This window comes from Salmo trutta, chromosome 28 (genome assembly GCF_901001165.1).
Source record: "Salmo trutta chromosome 28, fSalTru1.1, whole genome shotgun sequence".
NCBI lineage: Eukaryota > Metazoa > Chordata > Actinopteri > Salmoniformes > Salmonidae > Salmo > Salmo trutta.
The window spans coordinates 18953920-18971960 of record NC_042984.1 but is presented as its reverse complement, the minus strand read 5'-3'; the positions used below and the strand labels follow the sequence as shown (position 1 = coordinate 18971960).

General features: G+C 40.9%; 1 protein-coding gene across 2 annotated transcripts; it reads left to right on the top strand.

The window, feature by feature from the left end:
- Positions 1-9857: 9857 nt before the first annotated feature.
- Positions 9858-15219, top strand: LOC115165686 (ubiquitin-conjugating enzyme E2 variant 1). Of its 2 annotated transcripts, XM_029718971.1 has the most exons (4): positions 9860-9960; positions 12423-12571; positions 13107-13232; positions 13795-15219. In XM_029718971.1, exons 1-4 carry the CDS (start codon positions 9903-9905, stop codon positions 13939-13941), a joined length of 480 nt encoding a protein of 159 aa, XP_029574831.1. In that variant the 5' UTR covers positions 9860-9902; the 3' UTR covers positions 13942-15219. The 2 variants fall into 2 exon arrangements, with proteins under 2 accessions (XP_029574832.1, XP_029574831.1); XM_029718972.1 differs by lacking the exon at positions 13107-13232 and having other exon boundaries at positions 9858-9960; positions 13795-13941.
- Positions 15220-18041: the final 2822 nt, after the last annotated feature.

Genomic DNA, 18041 nt, shown 5'->3' with positions numbered 1-18041 from the left:
GAGTAAAGGCTGTGCACAGGAACATAGTTAAAACATGCTAATTGCCCACTGCGCTCAAATGACCCTTTTTTAAATGTCACTTAAACTGACTTATATACTGTAAGAATGCATGTATGCACACAATAGGTTGGTTTATGAAAGCAATATGATGGATCACCAGCTTTCCTTACTATTTTCATTGAACTAATTCATTACTTGATAGTGGAATTAAATCAACCTGCTGTAATTGACCACTTGAGTTTTGGGGCAGTTGTGCTATTGTTCAATAATGTAGTTTTTCAGTTGGTCCTTGATTTGAACAACTAAAATTGTTGCAATAATTACTTTAAGTGATATAATATTTGGCTGCCTAGCATTGGGTGGCCTTACTGTAATGTGGGATTGTCAAGGTTCAGAGTTATGAAGTTTGAACATGTGTGTTAAACTAGCTGAGATATTCAGAAGCAAAAAGCACTTTTTATACCTGAAAATTAACAAGTGTCCTTTATTCTTCTGACTGCTCATACATTTTTCAATTGTAGGTCAGCAGAGAAATTACTGCAGAGTTAAATGTTTATAAGTAGGATATTGTAAAAGCTGGGAAAGTGAAACCTCTGGTCCTGTAAGCATGTTTCCATCCACAGTTTTTATGGGAGTAAAGTCATATAAAAATCATGACAGCTTTGATGTAAACAGGAAGTGTCTGAAATGTCAACAGACAATTTATTTGTTCGACATGGTGGGATCTGTTTGTCTGTAAAATGAATTGTTACAAATTTGCGGTGGAAATTATTTATAGTGCAATTTGTTGATAGAGTAACCATGTCGATGTAATCACGCGACACTGTGTTGTGTTCCTCCCACTACAACTTGATAAAGCATGCACAGTTTTAGGCTACAGATGAAACAAGTTATCAACTTCACAGCGTGGTGAAAAGACATGGTGATGCGCCTTTCCAATAAATATTGACTGTCTTAATGTCACGACTTCTGCTGAAGTCGACGCCTCTCCTTGTTCGGGTGGTGCTCGGCGGTCGACGTCACCGGTCTTCTAGCCATCATTGATCCATTTTTCATTTTCCATTGGTTTTGTCTTGTCTTCCTACACACCTGGTTCCAATCCCATTCATTACATGTTGTGTATTTAACCCTCTGTTTCCCCTCATGCCCTTGTCAGTGATTGTTTGTGTGTTATGTACGCGTGTATTTTTGTATCGGTGTGCGACGGGTTATTTTTACCCATTTTTTTTGTTCATTAAAATACTCCAGTTTAACCAAGTTGGTTTCTCCTGCGCCTGACTTCCATGCCACCTACAAACACAACTATGACACTTAATTTGTATGCTAGTGAAAGGATGATCGGTGCTTAGCTGTCAATTAATCCAATCTGTTCCAAGACCCCAGCAAAGATCGTATTTTTGTTTATCTGACTTTCATTTATCTTCATGTCCAGCCTGCATGTTATATTTAGCATCACATTTACACTACTGGTCAAAGGTTTTAGAACACCTGGGAATGGGGAGAATCTCACCACCACCTCCTCATTCTTGGTTATCCGAGGAATGGAGACCAAACGGAAGTGGCTGCGCTTGACTGCATCGTCCCCATCAAACACCTTGAGAACCTGCTTCCCTGCAGTTTGTAAAAAAACACTCTTTAGACAAACGTGAGAAATTCTACATGTTTGGACCTGTATAATTGGGATTAGGATAGATTACTAAGCATTAGCAAATGCTGAACATTGGGAGCGTTAGGACCCGTTAGCTCAGTGTCATGCTCCAAATAGCGCACACAGTTAAAGCAACACAAAATACAGTACCAGTCAAACGTTTGGACACACCTACTCATTCAAGGGTTTTTCTTTATTTTGACTATTTTCTACATTGTAGAATAATAGTGAAGACATCAAAACTATTAAATAACACGTGGAATCATGTAGTAACCAAAAAAGTGTTAAACATATAAAAATATATCAGATTCTTCAAATAGCCACCCTTTGTCTTGATGACAATTTTGCACACTTTCCATTCTCTCAACCAGCTTCACCTAGAATGTTTTTCCAACAGTCTTGAAGGCTTTCCCACCATTCCCATGTTCCCATGCTTTTCCTTCACTCTGCGGTCCGACTCATCCCAAACCATCTCAATTTGGTTGAGGTCGGGGGATTGTGGAGGCCAGGTCATCTGATGCAGCACTCCATCACTCTGCTTCTTGGTAAAATAGCCCTTACACAGCCTGGAGGTGTGTTGGGTCATTGTCCTGTTGAAAAACAAATGATAGTCCCACTAAGCCCAAACCAGATGGGATGGCGCATTGATGCAGAATGCTGTGGTAGCCATGCTGGTTAAGTGTGCCTTGAATTCTAAATAAATCAGTGTCATCAGCAAAGCACCCCCACACCATAACACCACCTCCATTACGATGGGAAATACACATGTGGAGATCATCCGTTGACCCACACCGCATCTCCCAAAGACATGGCAGTTGGAACCAAAAGTCTCCAATTTTGACTCCAGACCAAAGGACAAATTTCCACCGGTATACTGTCCATTGCTCGTGTTTCTTGGCCCAAGCAAGTCTCTTCTTCTTATTGGTGTCCTTTAGAAGTCGTTTCTTTGCAGCAATTGGACCAGGTAGGCCTGATTCCTCTGAACAGTTAATGTTGAGATGTGTCTTGAACTTGAAGTCTGTGAAGCATTTATTTGGCCTGCAATTTCTGAGGCTGGTAACTCTAATGAACTTATCCTCTGCAGCAGAGGTAACTCTGGGTCTTCCTTTCCTGTGGCGGTCCTGATGAGAGCCAGTTTCATCATAGCGCTTGATGGTTTTTGCCTCTGCACTTGAAGAAACGTTCAAAGTTCTTCATTTTCTGTATTAACTGACCTTCATGTCTTAAAGTAATGATAGACTGTTGTTTCTCTTTGCTTATTTGAGCTGTTCTTGCCATAATATGGACTTAGTCCTATTTGGTAAAAGACTATCTCCTATATATACCCCCTTACCTTGTCACAACACAATTTATTGGCTCAAACGCATTAAGAAGGAAAGAGATTCCACAAATTAACTTTTAACAAGGCACATCTGTTAATTGAAATGCATTCCAGGTGACTACCTCATGAAGCTGGTTGAGAGAATGCCAAGAGTGTGAAAAGCTGTCAAGGCAAAGGGTGGCTATTTGAAGAATCTCAAATATAAAAGATATTTGGATTAAACACTTGTTTGGTTACTACATGATTCCATATGTGTTATTTCATAGTTTTGATGTCTTCACTATTATTCTACAATGTAGAAAATAGTCAAAATAAAGAAAAACCCTTGAATGTGTTGGTGTTCTAATACCTTTGACCAGTAGTGTAATTGTGACGCTAAATATAACATGCAGGCTGGACATGAAGATAAATGAAAGTCAGATAAACGAAAATACGATTTTTGCTGGGGTCTTGGGACTGATCGGGTTAATTGGCAGCTAAGCACCGATCATTCTTTGTGTTTTACCATTTATTTTTTCAGGACAACCAGGGCTACAAGTAGAACACTAAACAATTTGACAAACTGTTGCATTCATCAGTTTTATTGACAAATGTCAACAACAAAAAATAAGGCCTGCCAAAGAGAACCTAATAAGGATGAATTTATATGAATGCTGTAAGTACAGATTGTTTACTCATTGGGAAATTAATATCCAACTAGTCAGTGACAACGATGTGGAGTTTGCAGTTTGTGACCGCAACAATGTGAGCTTATTATGGACACTATGCCCATGGATTTCCTATGATCTTCTATGTAGAAGAACCCCTTACCTTCTAAAGACTCTTGTGTAGCTTGTCAGTGTCAGAGCTTATTACGAGGATATGAATTATTGTTTAGTAGTAGGAACAGGATAATAGTAAGTAGATCAATCTGTAATTATGACTACGGCTTCACTAGTTTGTTAAATAATTCAGTTGAGGGGAAGATGTTTGAAAGGATAAACTGAAATGGCTTTTACTATTGGTGAAATTGTAATCTCATAAAGGACAATTTCCTGTCCAAGATAGGACATGCACGTTTAGGTTCTACCTCCGAAGAATGCTATTTATACATTCACAAATTCACTGTGGGAATTCCCAAGTGGAGTTGATAAACATCAACATATAGGACACTGACAACTGTCAGTGTAGCTAGCCAGCATCCTAACCTTATCTAGCTATCTTGCTAACCTTTTCTAGCTAGCTAATGTTATTTGTTGCTGCTGTTTTTTTTTACTACACCATATTCAAAAGATTAGCAAGCTGGCTCTAGGGCTTGTTCTGGAGCTGGATTTGTCATAAGCATTGATTTAGGGAAAACTTCGCCACAGATGGAAACACTGGCTTATCTTTCACTTCTATTGCTATCTCAAGTTTTGGCATCTTACATAAATTGCGGCTGCTAATCTGCCATATAAATAGTTAAAAAGAATAAGATGAAGTTCCGGTAATACGGATAACCATTGAAAGACAGCTGATATGTGTTTTTCTACATTGTAATGGACACAGTGCAACCTTTAGTAGGTAGGCTGCTGACAGGCTTTGGCTGCGATACAGCAAGTCTCAGGGTTCTCACAGGGGAAGTGAAATGATAGGCTACAATGACTTTGGTCATGATCATGCATGCCACAAATGACATGTAACTATAAGTTCCTTGAATTTTTTAACGTTACAGCAATCAAAGCAGTGGAGCTTGTAGTGAAGCAAAACTTCAGTGGCCAAAAACCATCATTTTAGGCATATCACGCAATTATACTATTTATAAAAGTACCAGTGACTTGATCAATACGAAAGTGGTCATTTGACGTGTATGCTACGCTACAGGACTGTTTTGCTGACACAGACTAGAATATGTTCTCACATTCATCCAATGGCATTGAGGAGTATACCACCTCAGTCATCGGCTTCATCAATAAGTACATCGACAACGTTGTCCCCACAGTGACCGTATGTACATTTCCCAACCAGAAGCCATGGATTACAGGCAACAGCCGCACCGAGCTAAAGGCTAGAGCTGCCACTTTCAAGGAGCGGGACACTAATCCGAACGCTTATAAGAAATACCGCTATGCCTTCAGATGAACCATCAAACAGGCAAAGCGTCAATACAGGACTAGGATTGAATCCTTCTACACTGGCTCGAATGCTCGTCGGATGTGGCAGGGCTTGAAGACTTACAGACTGCAAAGGGAAACCCAGCTGCGAGCTGCCCAGTGACGCGAGCCTACCAGACAAGCTAAATGCCTTTTTATGCTTGTTTCGAGGCAAGCAACACTGAAGCATGCATGAGAGCACCAGCTGTTCCAGACGACTGTGTGATCACGCTGTCCGTAGCCGATGTGAGCAAGACCTTTTAAACAGGTCAACATGGATTACGGGGCCAGATGGATTACCAGGATGTGTACTCAGAGTATGGCGGACCAACTGGCAAGTGTCTTCACTGACATTTTCAACCTCTCCCTCACCAAGTCTGTAATACCTACATGTTTCAAGCAGACCACCATTGTCCCTGTGCCCAAGAAAGCGAAGGTAACCAGCCTAAATGACTACTGCCCTGTAGCACTCACGTTGGTAGCCATGAAGTGCTTTGAAAGGCTGGTCATGGCTCACATCAACACCATCATCCCGGAAACCCTAGACCCACTCCAATTCGCATACCCCCCATAACAGGTCCACAGATGACACAATCTCAATCGCACTCCACACTGGCCAAGCATGACTCCAACACCATCATTTAAGTTTGCTGACGACACAACAGTGGTAGCCCTGATTACCGACAACGATGAGACAGCCTATAGGGAGTAGGTCAGAGACCTGGCAGTGTGGTGCAAGGACAACAACCTCTCCCTCAATGTGAGCAAGAGCTGATCATGGCCTACCAGAAAAGGAGGGCCAAACAGTCCCCCATTGACATCGACGGGGCTGTAGTGGAGCGGGTCGAGAGTTTTCAAGTTCCTTGGTGTCCACATCACAAACAAACTATCATGGTCCAAACACACCAAGACAGTTGTGAAGAGGGCACAACAACACCTTTTCCCCCTCAGGAGACTGAAAAGATTTGGCATGGATCCCCAGACCCTCAAAAAGTTCTACAGCTGCACCATTGAGAGCATCCTGACTGGTTACTGCCTGGTATGGCAACTGCTCGGCAAAGTGCTACAGAGGGTAGTGCGTACGGCTCAGTACATCACTATGGCCAAGCTTCCTGCCATACAGGACCTATATACTAAGCGGTCAGAGGAAGGACCCAAAACATTGTCAAAGACTCCAGTCACCCAAGTCATAGACTGTTCTCTCTGCTACCGCACGGCAAGCGGTACCGGAACGCCAAGTCTAGGTCCAAAAGGCTTCTTAACAGCTTCTACCCCCAAGCCATAAGACTGCTGAACAATTAATCAAATGGCCACCCGGACTATTTACATTGTCCCCCACCATTTTGTTTTTACACTTTTGCTACTTGCTGTTTATTTATGCATAGTCACTTTACCCCTACCTACATGTACAAATTACCTTGACTAACCTGTACCCCCGCACATTGACTCGTTACCGTTACCCCCTGTATATAGCCTTGTTATAGTTATTTTATTGTGATTTATATCTTAGTTTATTTTGTAAATATTTTCTTAACTCTTTCTTGAACTGCATTGTTGCTTTAGGGCTTGTAAGTAAGCATTTCATTGTAAGGTCTACAGCTTTTGTATTCGGCGCATGTGACAATTTACAATTTGACTAGCTAAACAAAATTGACAAATTATCCAATGGATTATGGTAATTTTCTGAAAAGATGAAAAAGTGGAGGTGCAAAAATGCAAGTTTTCACCCCATATTTAAATTTTCTCCATGACTCAGGTGGCCAAGTGGTCACAAGGCTGTTTGGGTCCTCTCAGTCGCAAAGAGGAATAACTGCAGCTGTTTTCTGATTGAATAAATGATGCCATCCTGGTGGGTGGTAACATTCAAATAAAACCCAGCCCTGAACATAATTTGTATGTCATATCATAGGAAAAGACGTTGCATTCATACGGATTTGCACAAAGTGGGCATTTCGGATTTGTCACTTGAAGCCCAAATATATCATACTTTGACTAAAATTAAGACTTGACTTAAATCGTTGTGCAACATCGTGGGTAAGCTCTAGCCATCGTCTTTCAGCTCAAAGAGGGACTGGTGTGGGCGTTTTAAGTCTTTCAGATCATGTTGCTATTGACCAATGTCAATCTTGTTTGACAATTTTATTCCATGATCAATTTATGCGGTACATGCAAGATTTAATTTGTCATGCCATTACAGATTTGAAGTTACAGGGTCTAACTGATGGGTTGTAATACGATACAGTACATTAAGACGTGTTAGTTTGTACTAAGCGATCACCTACTGTAGATGTATAGTGAGCACTCAAAGTATTGGGACAGTGACAATTTTGTTGTTTTGACTCTGTACTCTAGCACTTTGGATTTGAAATGATACAATGACAGGTTAAAGTGCAGACTGTCTATTTGGCTTTAATTTGAGAGTTTCTTCATCTATATCGAGTGAACTGTTTAGAAATTACAGCACTTTTTGTACATAGTCCCTCTAAATTCACTTGTGTATTAAATTAGTCCAAAGTCTAGTATTTTGTTCCATTTTACTAGCATAAAATGATTACATCAAGCTTGTGATTCTACAAACTTTTGGTTGCATTTGTTGTTTGTTTTGGTTGTGTTTTATATAATATTGTGCCCAATAGGAATGTATTGTGTCCTTTTTTTGTTCCTAAACAGTCCTACATTAATGTGGATGCTACCATGATTACGGAAAGTCTTGAATGAATCGTGAATAAGGATGAGTGAGAAAGTTACTGATGCACAAATATCATACCACCAAGACATACTAACCTCTCACCATTAAAATAACAGGGGAGGTTAGCATTTTTTGGGGGGGTATGATATTTGTGTGTCTAACTTTCTCACACATCATTATTCACAATTCATTCAGGATCATCTGTAATCATGGTAGCATCCACATTAATTTAGAATGTTTAGAAACATACTTTTATTGTAAATGACTCCAAAAAGAAAATATTATTTACCATTAATTTCTATTGGCCACAAAATTATCTGAAACACAACCCAAACAGCAAACAACAGTCTGCACTTTAACTTCAGTCATTGAATCATGTGCTGGAGTACAGAGCCAAAACATGCCATTGTCTCAATACTTTTATTGCTCACTGTAAATGTGTGATTTAGTAGTTATTTTAATGACCTAACTGCTTTAATACAATGCTTTTTCATGAATGGATTTAGCTAAAGGTCTTGTTGAAAGTGTATAATTGGGGTTTGTCTACCGTACATTCCGGACTATAAGCCGCAACTTTTTTCCCAGGCTTTGAACCCCGCGGCTTAAACAATGACGCGGCTAATATATGGATTTTTCCCACTTTCAATTTTTTTTTCTCCAAAAAACACATTCTGCGACGTGCTCAGTTTTTTGGCGGCATGAAGCTTTCATTAGACCAATGAAATTGCCGAACGGGTTAAGGTCAAACAACTTTTTTGTTTACTGTTTAGATTAAATCGAGCGCTCTCAAACTTCCCATCATTCTGATTACGGTAGTCATTTTGTCACCCTCATCATGGCAAAGACACAGAGAAATGCATATGATGCAGCTTTCAAGTTGAAGGCGATTGATCTGGCTGTTGGAAAAGGAAATAGAGCTGCTGCACGGGAGGTTGGTCTTAATGAGTCGATGATAAGACGTTGGAAACAGCAGCGTGAGGAATTGACTCAGTGCAAAAAGACAACTAAAGCTTACTGCTAATTTTTAATTTTTTGTTACAAGCCGTGTTTCGTTAAAGCCTATTTATTTTTGTTACAAGCCGTGTTTCGTTAAAGCCTATTTATTTTTGTTACAAGCCGTGTTTCGTTAAAGCCTGTGTAAAGTTCATTTGTTTCAATGTACCGGTAGGCATGTGCGGCTTATTTATGTTCAAAATAATATTTGTTTTAAAATTCAGTGGGTGCGGCTTATATTCAGGTGCGCTTAATAGTCCGGAAATTACGGTAAATGTTAAAAGAATACACTTATTTTTTTGTCAAGAATGAGACCAATAATGTTATAAATGGTTATTGTTGATTTGTTCAGGTGTTTCTGACATGTTTGTCTGAATGAAATCTTTAGTGCTCCTTGGACCTTTAAAAAGCTGGCCTTGTCTTCTCTGCTTAGATAAGTTGTTGTAAATTTAGTTTATCGGTACATTATGGTTGGCCTACTTATGGCTTACAATTTATATTATATTTATAAAGAAACTAAATAAAAAAACAAGGTAGTACTTGGTTGTGTTCATTATTGCCATTAGAAGCATATCTAACAAAGACCATCCATGAGAACGCAGGGGTGTCAAACTCATTTTTCCCGGGGAGTGCATTCCTTCTTCAACGAGGTCCGGAGGGCCGCACTAAATTGGCTATATTTCCTCACAGTCAAAATGAGTTATTTTTTGGGGGAATTTAAGGCTCCCTGACTGTCTAGCTTAGTGAGCTGGACACAATTAATAAACTATAAATGAAGGTCCATTATCATTTGTACATAGTTTCAATTTGGTTTTCGTCATTAAGTATATTATGCTATTATTTTCTTAGAAATATAGTTATGCCATTGTCAAAATAACTACCATGATAAATCTATGAATTAAACTTTTCCCACAGTGGTCTCTAGGTAAATCAAAAATATCTGACCCCCCATTGAGTGTTGAGAACAAGTTGCCCCTAACCACTGGTCCAGGGTTAGATATGTTTAATCGCCCTTTTGGTTAGGATTTGGGGTGGGTAAATCTGATCTGTGGATCAATTTATACTAGGTATGTGGATCAATTTACCTCGAGCAAGCGCGTTCCCACCTTTTCGCTCCCATGCTGCAACCAACCCCCAACCATGCTTACGTGCGCGCTCCCGCTATTAAGCGACAAGATGGCGGTCGCCGCCGGATCAGGTAAACGGTTCAGCTAAATAAATGACTAGCTGCCACATTACTAATTTCGTGTAACATTCAAATAAACGTTTGCTGATAGTGTGTATACGTTCCAGGATACTTTCCAGAAATCATCAAGTACTGCTTATTTTACTAAAACATGGCTATGCATAGCTTCTAGCTAGCGGCTAACACTAGCTACCGAAGTTAGCTCTCACCTGCTATCTGCCAGCTGACAAGGCTTTTGGTCTCGGAAGTTCTAGTGTATTGAAGCTAACATGGCATGGCAAATTCCGTTGGAAAACCTCTCCATGCATAGTTACCCATATATTTAATGCTAAATTAAATTGCCGTTGACATAGCAAAAGAGCTCGTTAACCTGTGTCGACTGATCAAATGCAGCGTCATTCATCAAGCGTTGTTTTTAGCCTGTTAGCTAGCTTCCACGTCCAGAACGTCATTGGCAAGAGAATTACCAGCTAGCTAACGTTAGTTCGTTATTAGCTAGTCGCAGGAAAAGCTCGAACTGGCTGGTTTGTGTGTTGCATGTTGTCAGCACACGTTATAGTAGCTACCTAACGAGTTGCTATTTGTTGTTAGCTGGTTTGCTAACGTAGTCAGATAACGACTCGATTTGTTACTGTAGTGATTTCGTGATCTAACTTTAGCTAACTTGTCAGTCACATTAATTTGACTTGTGTTAGTTAGCTAACTACCTAGCGTACGTGGGAAAGATCAAAATCGAATTTATTTATATTGCCCTTCTTACATGAATTGATATATCAAAGTGCTGTACAGAAACCCAGCCTAAAACCCCAAACAGCAAGCAATGCAGGTGTATAAGCACTATCGGCTTTCTAATGCGATCAATTATTTAGCTAACGTTAGCTCACTCATCTGAATTTAGGCCAGACCCGTTTGGGCCTACTATGAACTGAAATAGCAAACGTTGACTAGCGAGAATTGGCTAACTAGCTACCCACACATTTATGCGGATTACGTTTACCGTCCACATTACGTCAATCCACACCTTCAATTTGTTCTCTAATACAGGCCAGTAACGTTCGTTTGAATTAGCTAGCTACTGTAGCTATACACTTAATAATCATTGAAAAACTCCTCAAAATAGTCAGGGGCTTTATTGTGATCACATTGGGAAGTGATAGTGGGGTAATTGATGCAGAGTGGTCTCTATAAAGACAGACAAATAAATGATGTGTTACACAGCTGTAATAAGCCTAATAATACAGTAACAATCTGTTTTATTGCCAAAATCAAAATAAGCAGTAATGCTGTAAAGGTGAAATGGCAGGTAAATGCCACACACATACCCAATCAGACTACCAGATAATCTAGACTGGGAATTTAGCAGATCATTCCCAGAAGCTCAGTGTGAATGGGTCTACTCACTAAATCTGCCCCGAGTTATTGCTCATCTTGTCTCATGCGGAACTCTCACCAGCTAACTTCTGTAGGCCTATCTACAGGTTTATAGACAGATGTTTATGAACAACAGCTGTTTTCTGGAGCTGCTTTAAGGAACTGACTGGTAGGAAGTGGAATCTGGCTTTATAGCAGTCTCTTATTCGCTACTGCTAGCCTATTGGTCAATGGAACAGGTACAGGTGTGATTGGCAGATGATGTGACCAATGGCTGGTTAGTGGCATTTTCAAACTGTTTTGGCACAGACTGAGGTGGTCTGACCCGCTCGCCTGGTCAAAGCTAGCCCATCCTTCATATTGCATGGCTTGCAATCAGCAAAAAACACTCAAATCCTGGCAAGTGCGGCTATAATAGATGCTCTGTTTCCACCACTAAATTGTATTCAAAGGGCACAATAGAAGAATAAAAGTTTGCCATGGTGTGTAACTTCTGACATATACACTGAGTGTACAAAACATTAGGAACATCTTCCTAATATTGAGTTGCACCCCCTTTTGCCCCCCAGAACAGCCTACATTTGTCAGAGCATGGACTACAAGGTTTCAAAAGAATTCCACAGGGATGCTGGCCCATGTTGACTCCAATGCTTCCCACAGTTGTGTCAAGTTGGCTGGATGTCCTTTGGGTGGTGGACCATTATTGATACTCACGGGAAACTGTTGAGTGTGAAAAAACCAGCAGCATTGCAGTTCTTGGCACACTCAAACCTGGCACCTACTGCAATACCCCGTTCAAAGGCACTTAAATATTTTGTCTTGCCCATTCACCCTCTGAATGGCACACATACACAATCCATGTCTCGAGGCTTAAAAATCCTTTAACCTGTCTCCTCCCCTTCATCAACACTGATTGAAGTGGATTTAACAAGTGACATCAATAAGGGATCATATCTTTCACCTGGTCAGTCTATGTCATGGAAAGAGCTGAACATGGTATTGTACACTGTGTATATTGAAACTTAATGGGATGTACTGTTTGTTTTGTCTTGTGTGGTATTTCAATCATTTCTGTTTTGCGCTTGTTTGTCTCACATCGACAGGCGTTAAGGTTCCTCGTAACTTCCGGCTGCTTGAAGAGCTGGAAGAAGGCCAGAAAGGTGTGGGGGATGGGACAGTGAGCTGGGGCTTGGAAGATGATGAGGACATGACCTTAACAAGATGGAGAGGGATGATCATTGGCCCTCCTAGGGTGAGTTGGCTACTCTGATTCACAGGAATCCACCACGCTTGGCTCACTGGCCTTGTCCAGAAACAACCCCTTAGGCCCTACCCCGCTAGGCAACTGTGGAGGTCTGAGAGGATTGGACAGGTGTAATCAATATGTAAAAAATTCCACCTAGACCAGGGGTGTCAAATATACGGCGCGCAGGTTTGATAAAACAAAGAATGCATTTTTTGTCAATAAATGTAAATTTGCGGGGGACAATCTTAATCGATATTGGAATGGCTAAAACCAAATTAAAACTATTCTGTCCAGCTTGCTAACAGTTGGACTGTCGGGGAGCATTTAAAATTCCAAATTCAATGGACAGAGGACTACTTTTTGCAATTTTTTGCCAGCTTGGAAATAAAATGAATTATATTTACAGCCCTCAGGACCTCGGTGAAAACCGAATGCGGCCTGAGTTTGACAACCCTGACCTAGCCTATCAAAGGGGCAAGGTGGAGCTATAAACGTAATGCTAAACCCATTCTTACTGATGTCTTTGTATGTCATTTTTCAGACAATCTATGAAAATAGGATGTACAGTCTGAAGGTTGAATGTGGGCCCAGATATCCAGAGGCACCACCGTTTGTCAGATTTGTAACTAAGATAAACTTGAATGGTGTGCACAACTCCAATGGTGTGGTATGTAAATCTGTTTGTCCTTCAAAATGTTTCCATTGTAAAAGAGTTAATACTGGCTGTCTCATTTGTGTTGTAGATATTTTTTTATGTATGTTTAAGGATTTGATTGTTTATTGAAGTTGCCCCTGGCTCCTATAATAAGATATGGATTTCAGTGCAGGCCTAATGCCTACTATGTTTAGGTTACATTACAGACAGAGGAAATGTCACATGCAATAAGAGTCCATTGCCATTTCAGACGGCAATACTTTGCTTGAACATACTAAATGTAGTTATGCATGATCGTATAGGATGTACGTTCCGCTGGATAGGCTATTCCACAAGTTGCATTTATGTAGACTTTTTATATCTACATTTTATATCCATACAAAAATGAACTCTTTTTACCAGGTTATGTAGCAAATCATTTTTGGGATATGTTTGTTCACAACTAACCAGTACTTCAGCCAACCATGATATTACTACAAAATATATAGAGAGATTTGAGTCATGTTTTGTGAGTGTGTGTGTGATTGAGGTGTAATGTAATGTTTCTTTCTTTCCATTGTTCCCTGTCCTGCAGGTTGACACACGAGCAGTGTCTGCACTGGCCAAGTGGCAGAACTCCTACAGCATCCGTGTGGTCCTGCAGGAGCTCAGGCGGCTCATGATGTGCAAGGAGAACATGAAGCTCCCCCAGCCACCAGAGGGACAGATCTACACCAACTGAGCCCATGCTACTACTCTCCTTCTCCTTTTCCCTCTTTTATTTGCGTTCATCCTTTCATCCCATCCACCACCTCCCTCCTTATTTTCATTAATTTGCCAGCCAACACTCAAGCGCACACACATAGGGACGTACGTGTGGCCGAACACACGAATGCAGACACCCACAAACATGCAATCACTTCTACATGCGCCATTCTCAGGCCCTGGCCCCTCCCCTTTCCATCACTGGAGCTCTGGTTGGACTAGAGAAGACTAGGTAGGCGGAGTCATCGGTCCAGCCCTGATCATTCGAATACTGTACATCTTACTAATCTTTTTTTTATTATTATTTGTTATAAATGCAGATTGTACAATAACATAAATAATCTTATTGAGTGTACATGTTGTGTGCTGCCTTTTTGTAATAGAGAAAACCCCCCAGCGATTATGCAAGTATTTGTGGATTTTGTTCAGTGCAAGTTATAAATTAGATACGTTTTTCTTATCAGGTTCTAAATATAAAGTTCAACCAGTCAATTTACCTCCCCATTGATTTAGAGAGCTTGACCCAAGAAATATGTTAAAATATTTCTTGAGTGTTTATTTGGGGCTTTATGCATGTGTAACTTGTATAGCAATTTATTTACGGGCTCCACTGGAAATGCATGTGACTGCAGCAGCTTATAGCAAAATCCCTGAAGTAGTAAGCCCTTCAAGCTGTCACTTTAGTCAACACACACACGGCCATGACAGAGGCAACCACTGATATTTAGCGTCCTATATAATTATTTATATATTTTTTTTAAGATACCAGAAATGTTTAGTTCATAAGTGTCATTGGATGTAAAACACAATACAATTATAACATATGTCATAAAGGATTCTCACACCAGAAAACCTGCAACCGTTTAAGTTAACAACCCTTGAATGGAGATAACTTGAATTGGCTACCTCTTTTGGTCCATAGTTAGAGAGTAGAATTGGCCAATAGTCATGTCTTCTTTCTAATAATTTTTTTCTTCCTTCTTTCCTATCATAATTATTGCATCATGCATTCACACTTATCTATGTATAGTGTCTATATTCCAATGGTTCTAACCCCCTGCAGGCATTTCCCATGTTTGTTTCAGAATGCTAGTGTCACTGAGTTTGCCATTCATACACTGTCAGTATGGGTTATGGAACTACATTGATTGTACTTTTACACTATCTTGGTCTGTACAGGATCTTATGTATAGTGTTTGTCTGTTCCCCTTTAGTGATCTTACCAAACATGCAGTAAATATCATAGGGTGACCAGTTTTCTGACTATTTCTTTATCGCAAGCTAGGTTTCCATGAAATTGGTGACAGATTTTCATGCTAATATTCTACAATCCACAAAGACAATGTTCACACCAATGGTGTTTCCACCGAAGGGACTTGTTGCTGATAAAAGTCCGTGGGTGATGACGTAGTGCACACAAAATGTACTTTTTCGCTTAAGTTTTCATGTACCGAATAAAAATCTGAAGTTCAGTGTCTTTCCATCGCATTTTCAACTCTACCCATAGTTTTCTCACAAATTGTTGCGTTAAAAAGCAAATGTGCCTACTCTGGTCTTGTCAACAGCTGGCAGGTACTGTGCGGGTAGTCTAGTCTACATGATGAGATTATTATGGATAAGAGCGAAAAAATATTTGTTAAACGTCAGTCAAGCATCGACAATTAGATAATCGCGTGACTCCAAATTTACTTCGATATGATAGTTACTATATCAATATGAGGTTGCAGCCAGCATTTACATAAAGGCGTTTCCACCGCCATTTCTCACATAATACATTTCACTGATACAAAAAGATCACAGCTTTTCAAACGAACAAATGATGTCTGCATTTATACAATTGTACCGAAACGTCCTGTTACCATTGTAATTTTTTAATACGGTATGACTTTACTCGCATACAAACTGGATGGATACGTGGTTAGTAATAAAGGTGGGCAGTTTATTGATCTTATCTGGTACAATATTACAATTATTTTGCTCTTCATGAAGTAATATCAGAGGGAATAGTATCCATCAAAACTGGGCAATCTTATAATCAAAGTTAAGCATTTATAAAGTTATTGAGACCCTCGTGGACAATAAAATGGGCTTAAATATTTATTGAAGGGACAGTACACACACAACACTAGTGGTGATTGTGATTGTTTGCTTTTATTTAACTAGGCAAGTCCATTAAAAACAAGTTCTTATTTACAATGACGGCCTACACCGGCCGACACAGGCCCAATTGTGCACCGCCCTACTGGACTCCCAAGCACAGCTGCTTGTGATCAAATTCAATTGTATTTGTCACATGCGCCGAATACAACAGGTGTAGACCTTACAGTGAAACACTTACTTACAATCCCATAACCAACAATGAGGTTTTAAGAAAATACCTATACATTTTTTATAAAAGTAAGAGATAAGAATAACAAATAATTAAAGAGCAGCAATAAATAACAATAGCGGGGCTATTTACAGGGGGTACCAGTACAGAGTCAATGTCAATGTGCGTGGGCACCGGTGTCGAGGTAATTGAGGTAATATGTGCATTTAGGTAGAGTTATTAAAGTGACTATGCATAGATAATAACAGAGAGTAGCAGCAGCGTTTCGGGGGGGGGGGGGGGGGGTTGGGGCAATGCAATAGTCTGGGCAGCCATTTGATTAGCTGATCAGGAGTCTTATGGCTTGGGGGTAGAAGCTATTTAGGAGCCTCTTGGACCTAGACTTGGCGCTCCGGTACCGCTTGCCGTGCGGAGCAGAGAGAACAGTCTATGTCTAGGGAGGCTGGAGTCTTTGACAATTTCTAGGGTCTTCCTCTGACACTGCCTGGTATAGAGGTCCTGGATGGCAGGAAGCTTGGCCCCGGTGATGTACTGGGCCGTACGTACTACCCTCTGTAGTGCCTTGCGGTCGGGGGCTGAGTAGTGGTGCAACCCATCAGGATGCTCTCGATGGTGCAGCTGTAAAACCTTTTGATGATCTGGGGACCCATGCCCAATATTTTCAGTCTCCTGAGGGGGAATAGGTTTTGTCGTGCCCTCTTCACGACTGTCTTGGTGTGCTTGGACCATGTTAGTTTGTTGGTGATGTGGATGCCAAGGAACTTGAAGCTCTCAACCTGCTCCACTACAGCCCCGTCGATGAGAATGGGGGCGTGCTTGGTCCTCCTTTTCCTGTAGTCCACAATAATCTCCTTTGTCTTGATCACGTTGAGGGAGAGGTTGTTATCCTGGCACCACACGGTCAGGTCTCTAACCTCCTCCGTATAGGCTGTCTAATTGTTATCGGTGATCAGGCCTACCACTGTTGTGTCATCAGCAAATCTTAATGATGGTGTTGGAGTCATGCCTGGTCGTGCAGTCAGGAGTGAATAGGAAGTACAAGGGGGGGCTGAGCACGCACCCCAGAGGGGCCCCCGTGTGAGGATCAGCGTTGCGTATGTGTTGTTACCTACCGTTACCACCTGGGGCCGGCCCGTCAGGAAGTCCAGCATCCAGTTGCAGACGGAGGTGTTTAGTCCCAGGGTCCTTAGCTTAGTGATGAGCTTTGAGGGCACTATGGTGTTGAACGCTGAGCTGTAGTCAATGAATAGCATTCTCTCATAGGTGTTCCTTTTGTCCAGGTGTGAAAGGGCGGTGTGGAGTGCAATAGAGATTGCATCATTTGTGGATATGTTGGTGCAGTATGCAAATTGGAGGGGGTCTAGGGTTTATGGGATGATGGTGTTGATGTGAGCAATGACCAGCCTTTCAAAGCATTTCATGTCTACAGATGTGAGTGCTATGTGTCGGTAGTCATTTAGGCAGGTTACCTTAGTGTTCTTGTGCACAAGGGCTATGGTGGTCTGCTTGAAACATGTTAGTATTACAGACTCAGACAGGGAGAGGTTGAAAATGTCAGCTCACATCGGCTGCGGAGAGCGTGATCACACAGTCGACCGGAATAGCTGATGCTCTCATGCATGTTTCAGTGTTACTTGCCTCAAAGCAAGCATAGAAGTTATTTAGCTCGTCTGGTAGACTCGTGTCACTGGGCAGCTCTCAGCTGTGCTTCCCTTTGTAGTCTGTAATTGTTTGCAAGCCCTGCCACA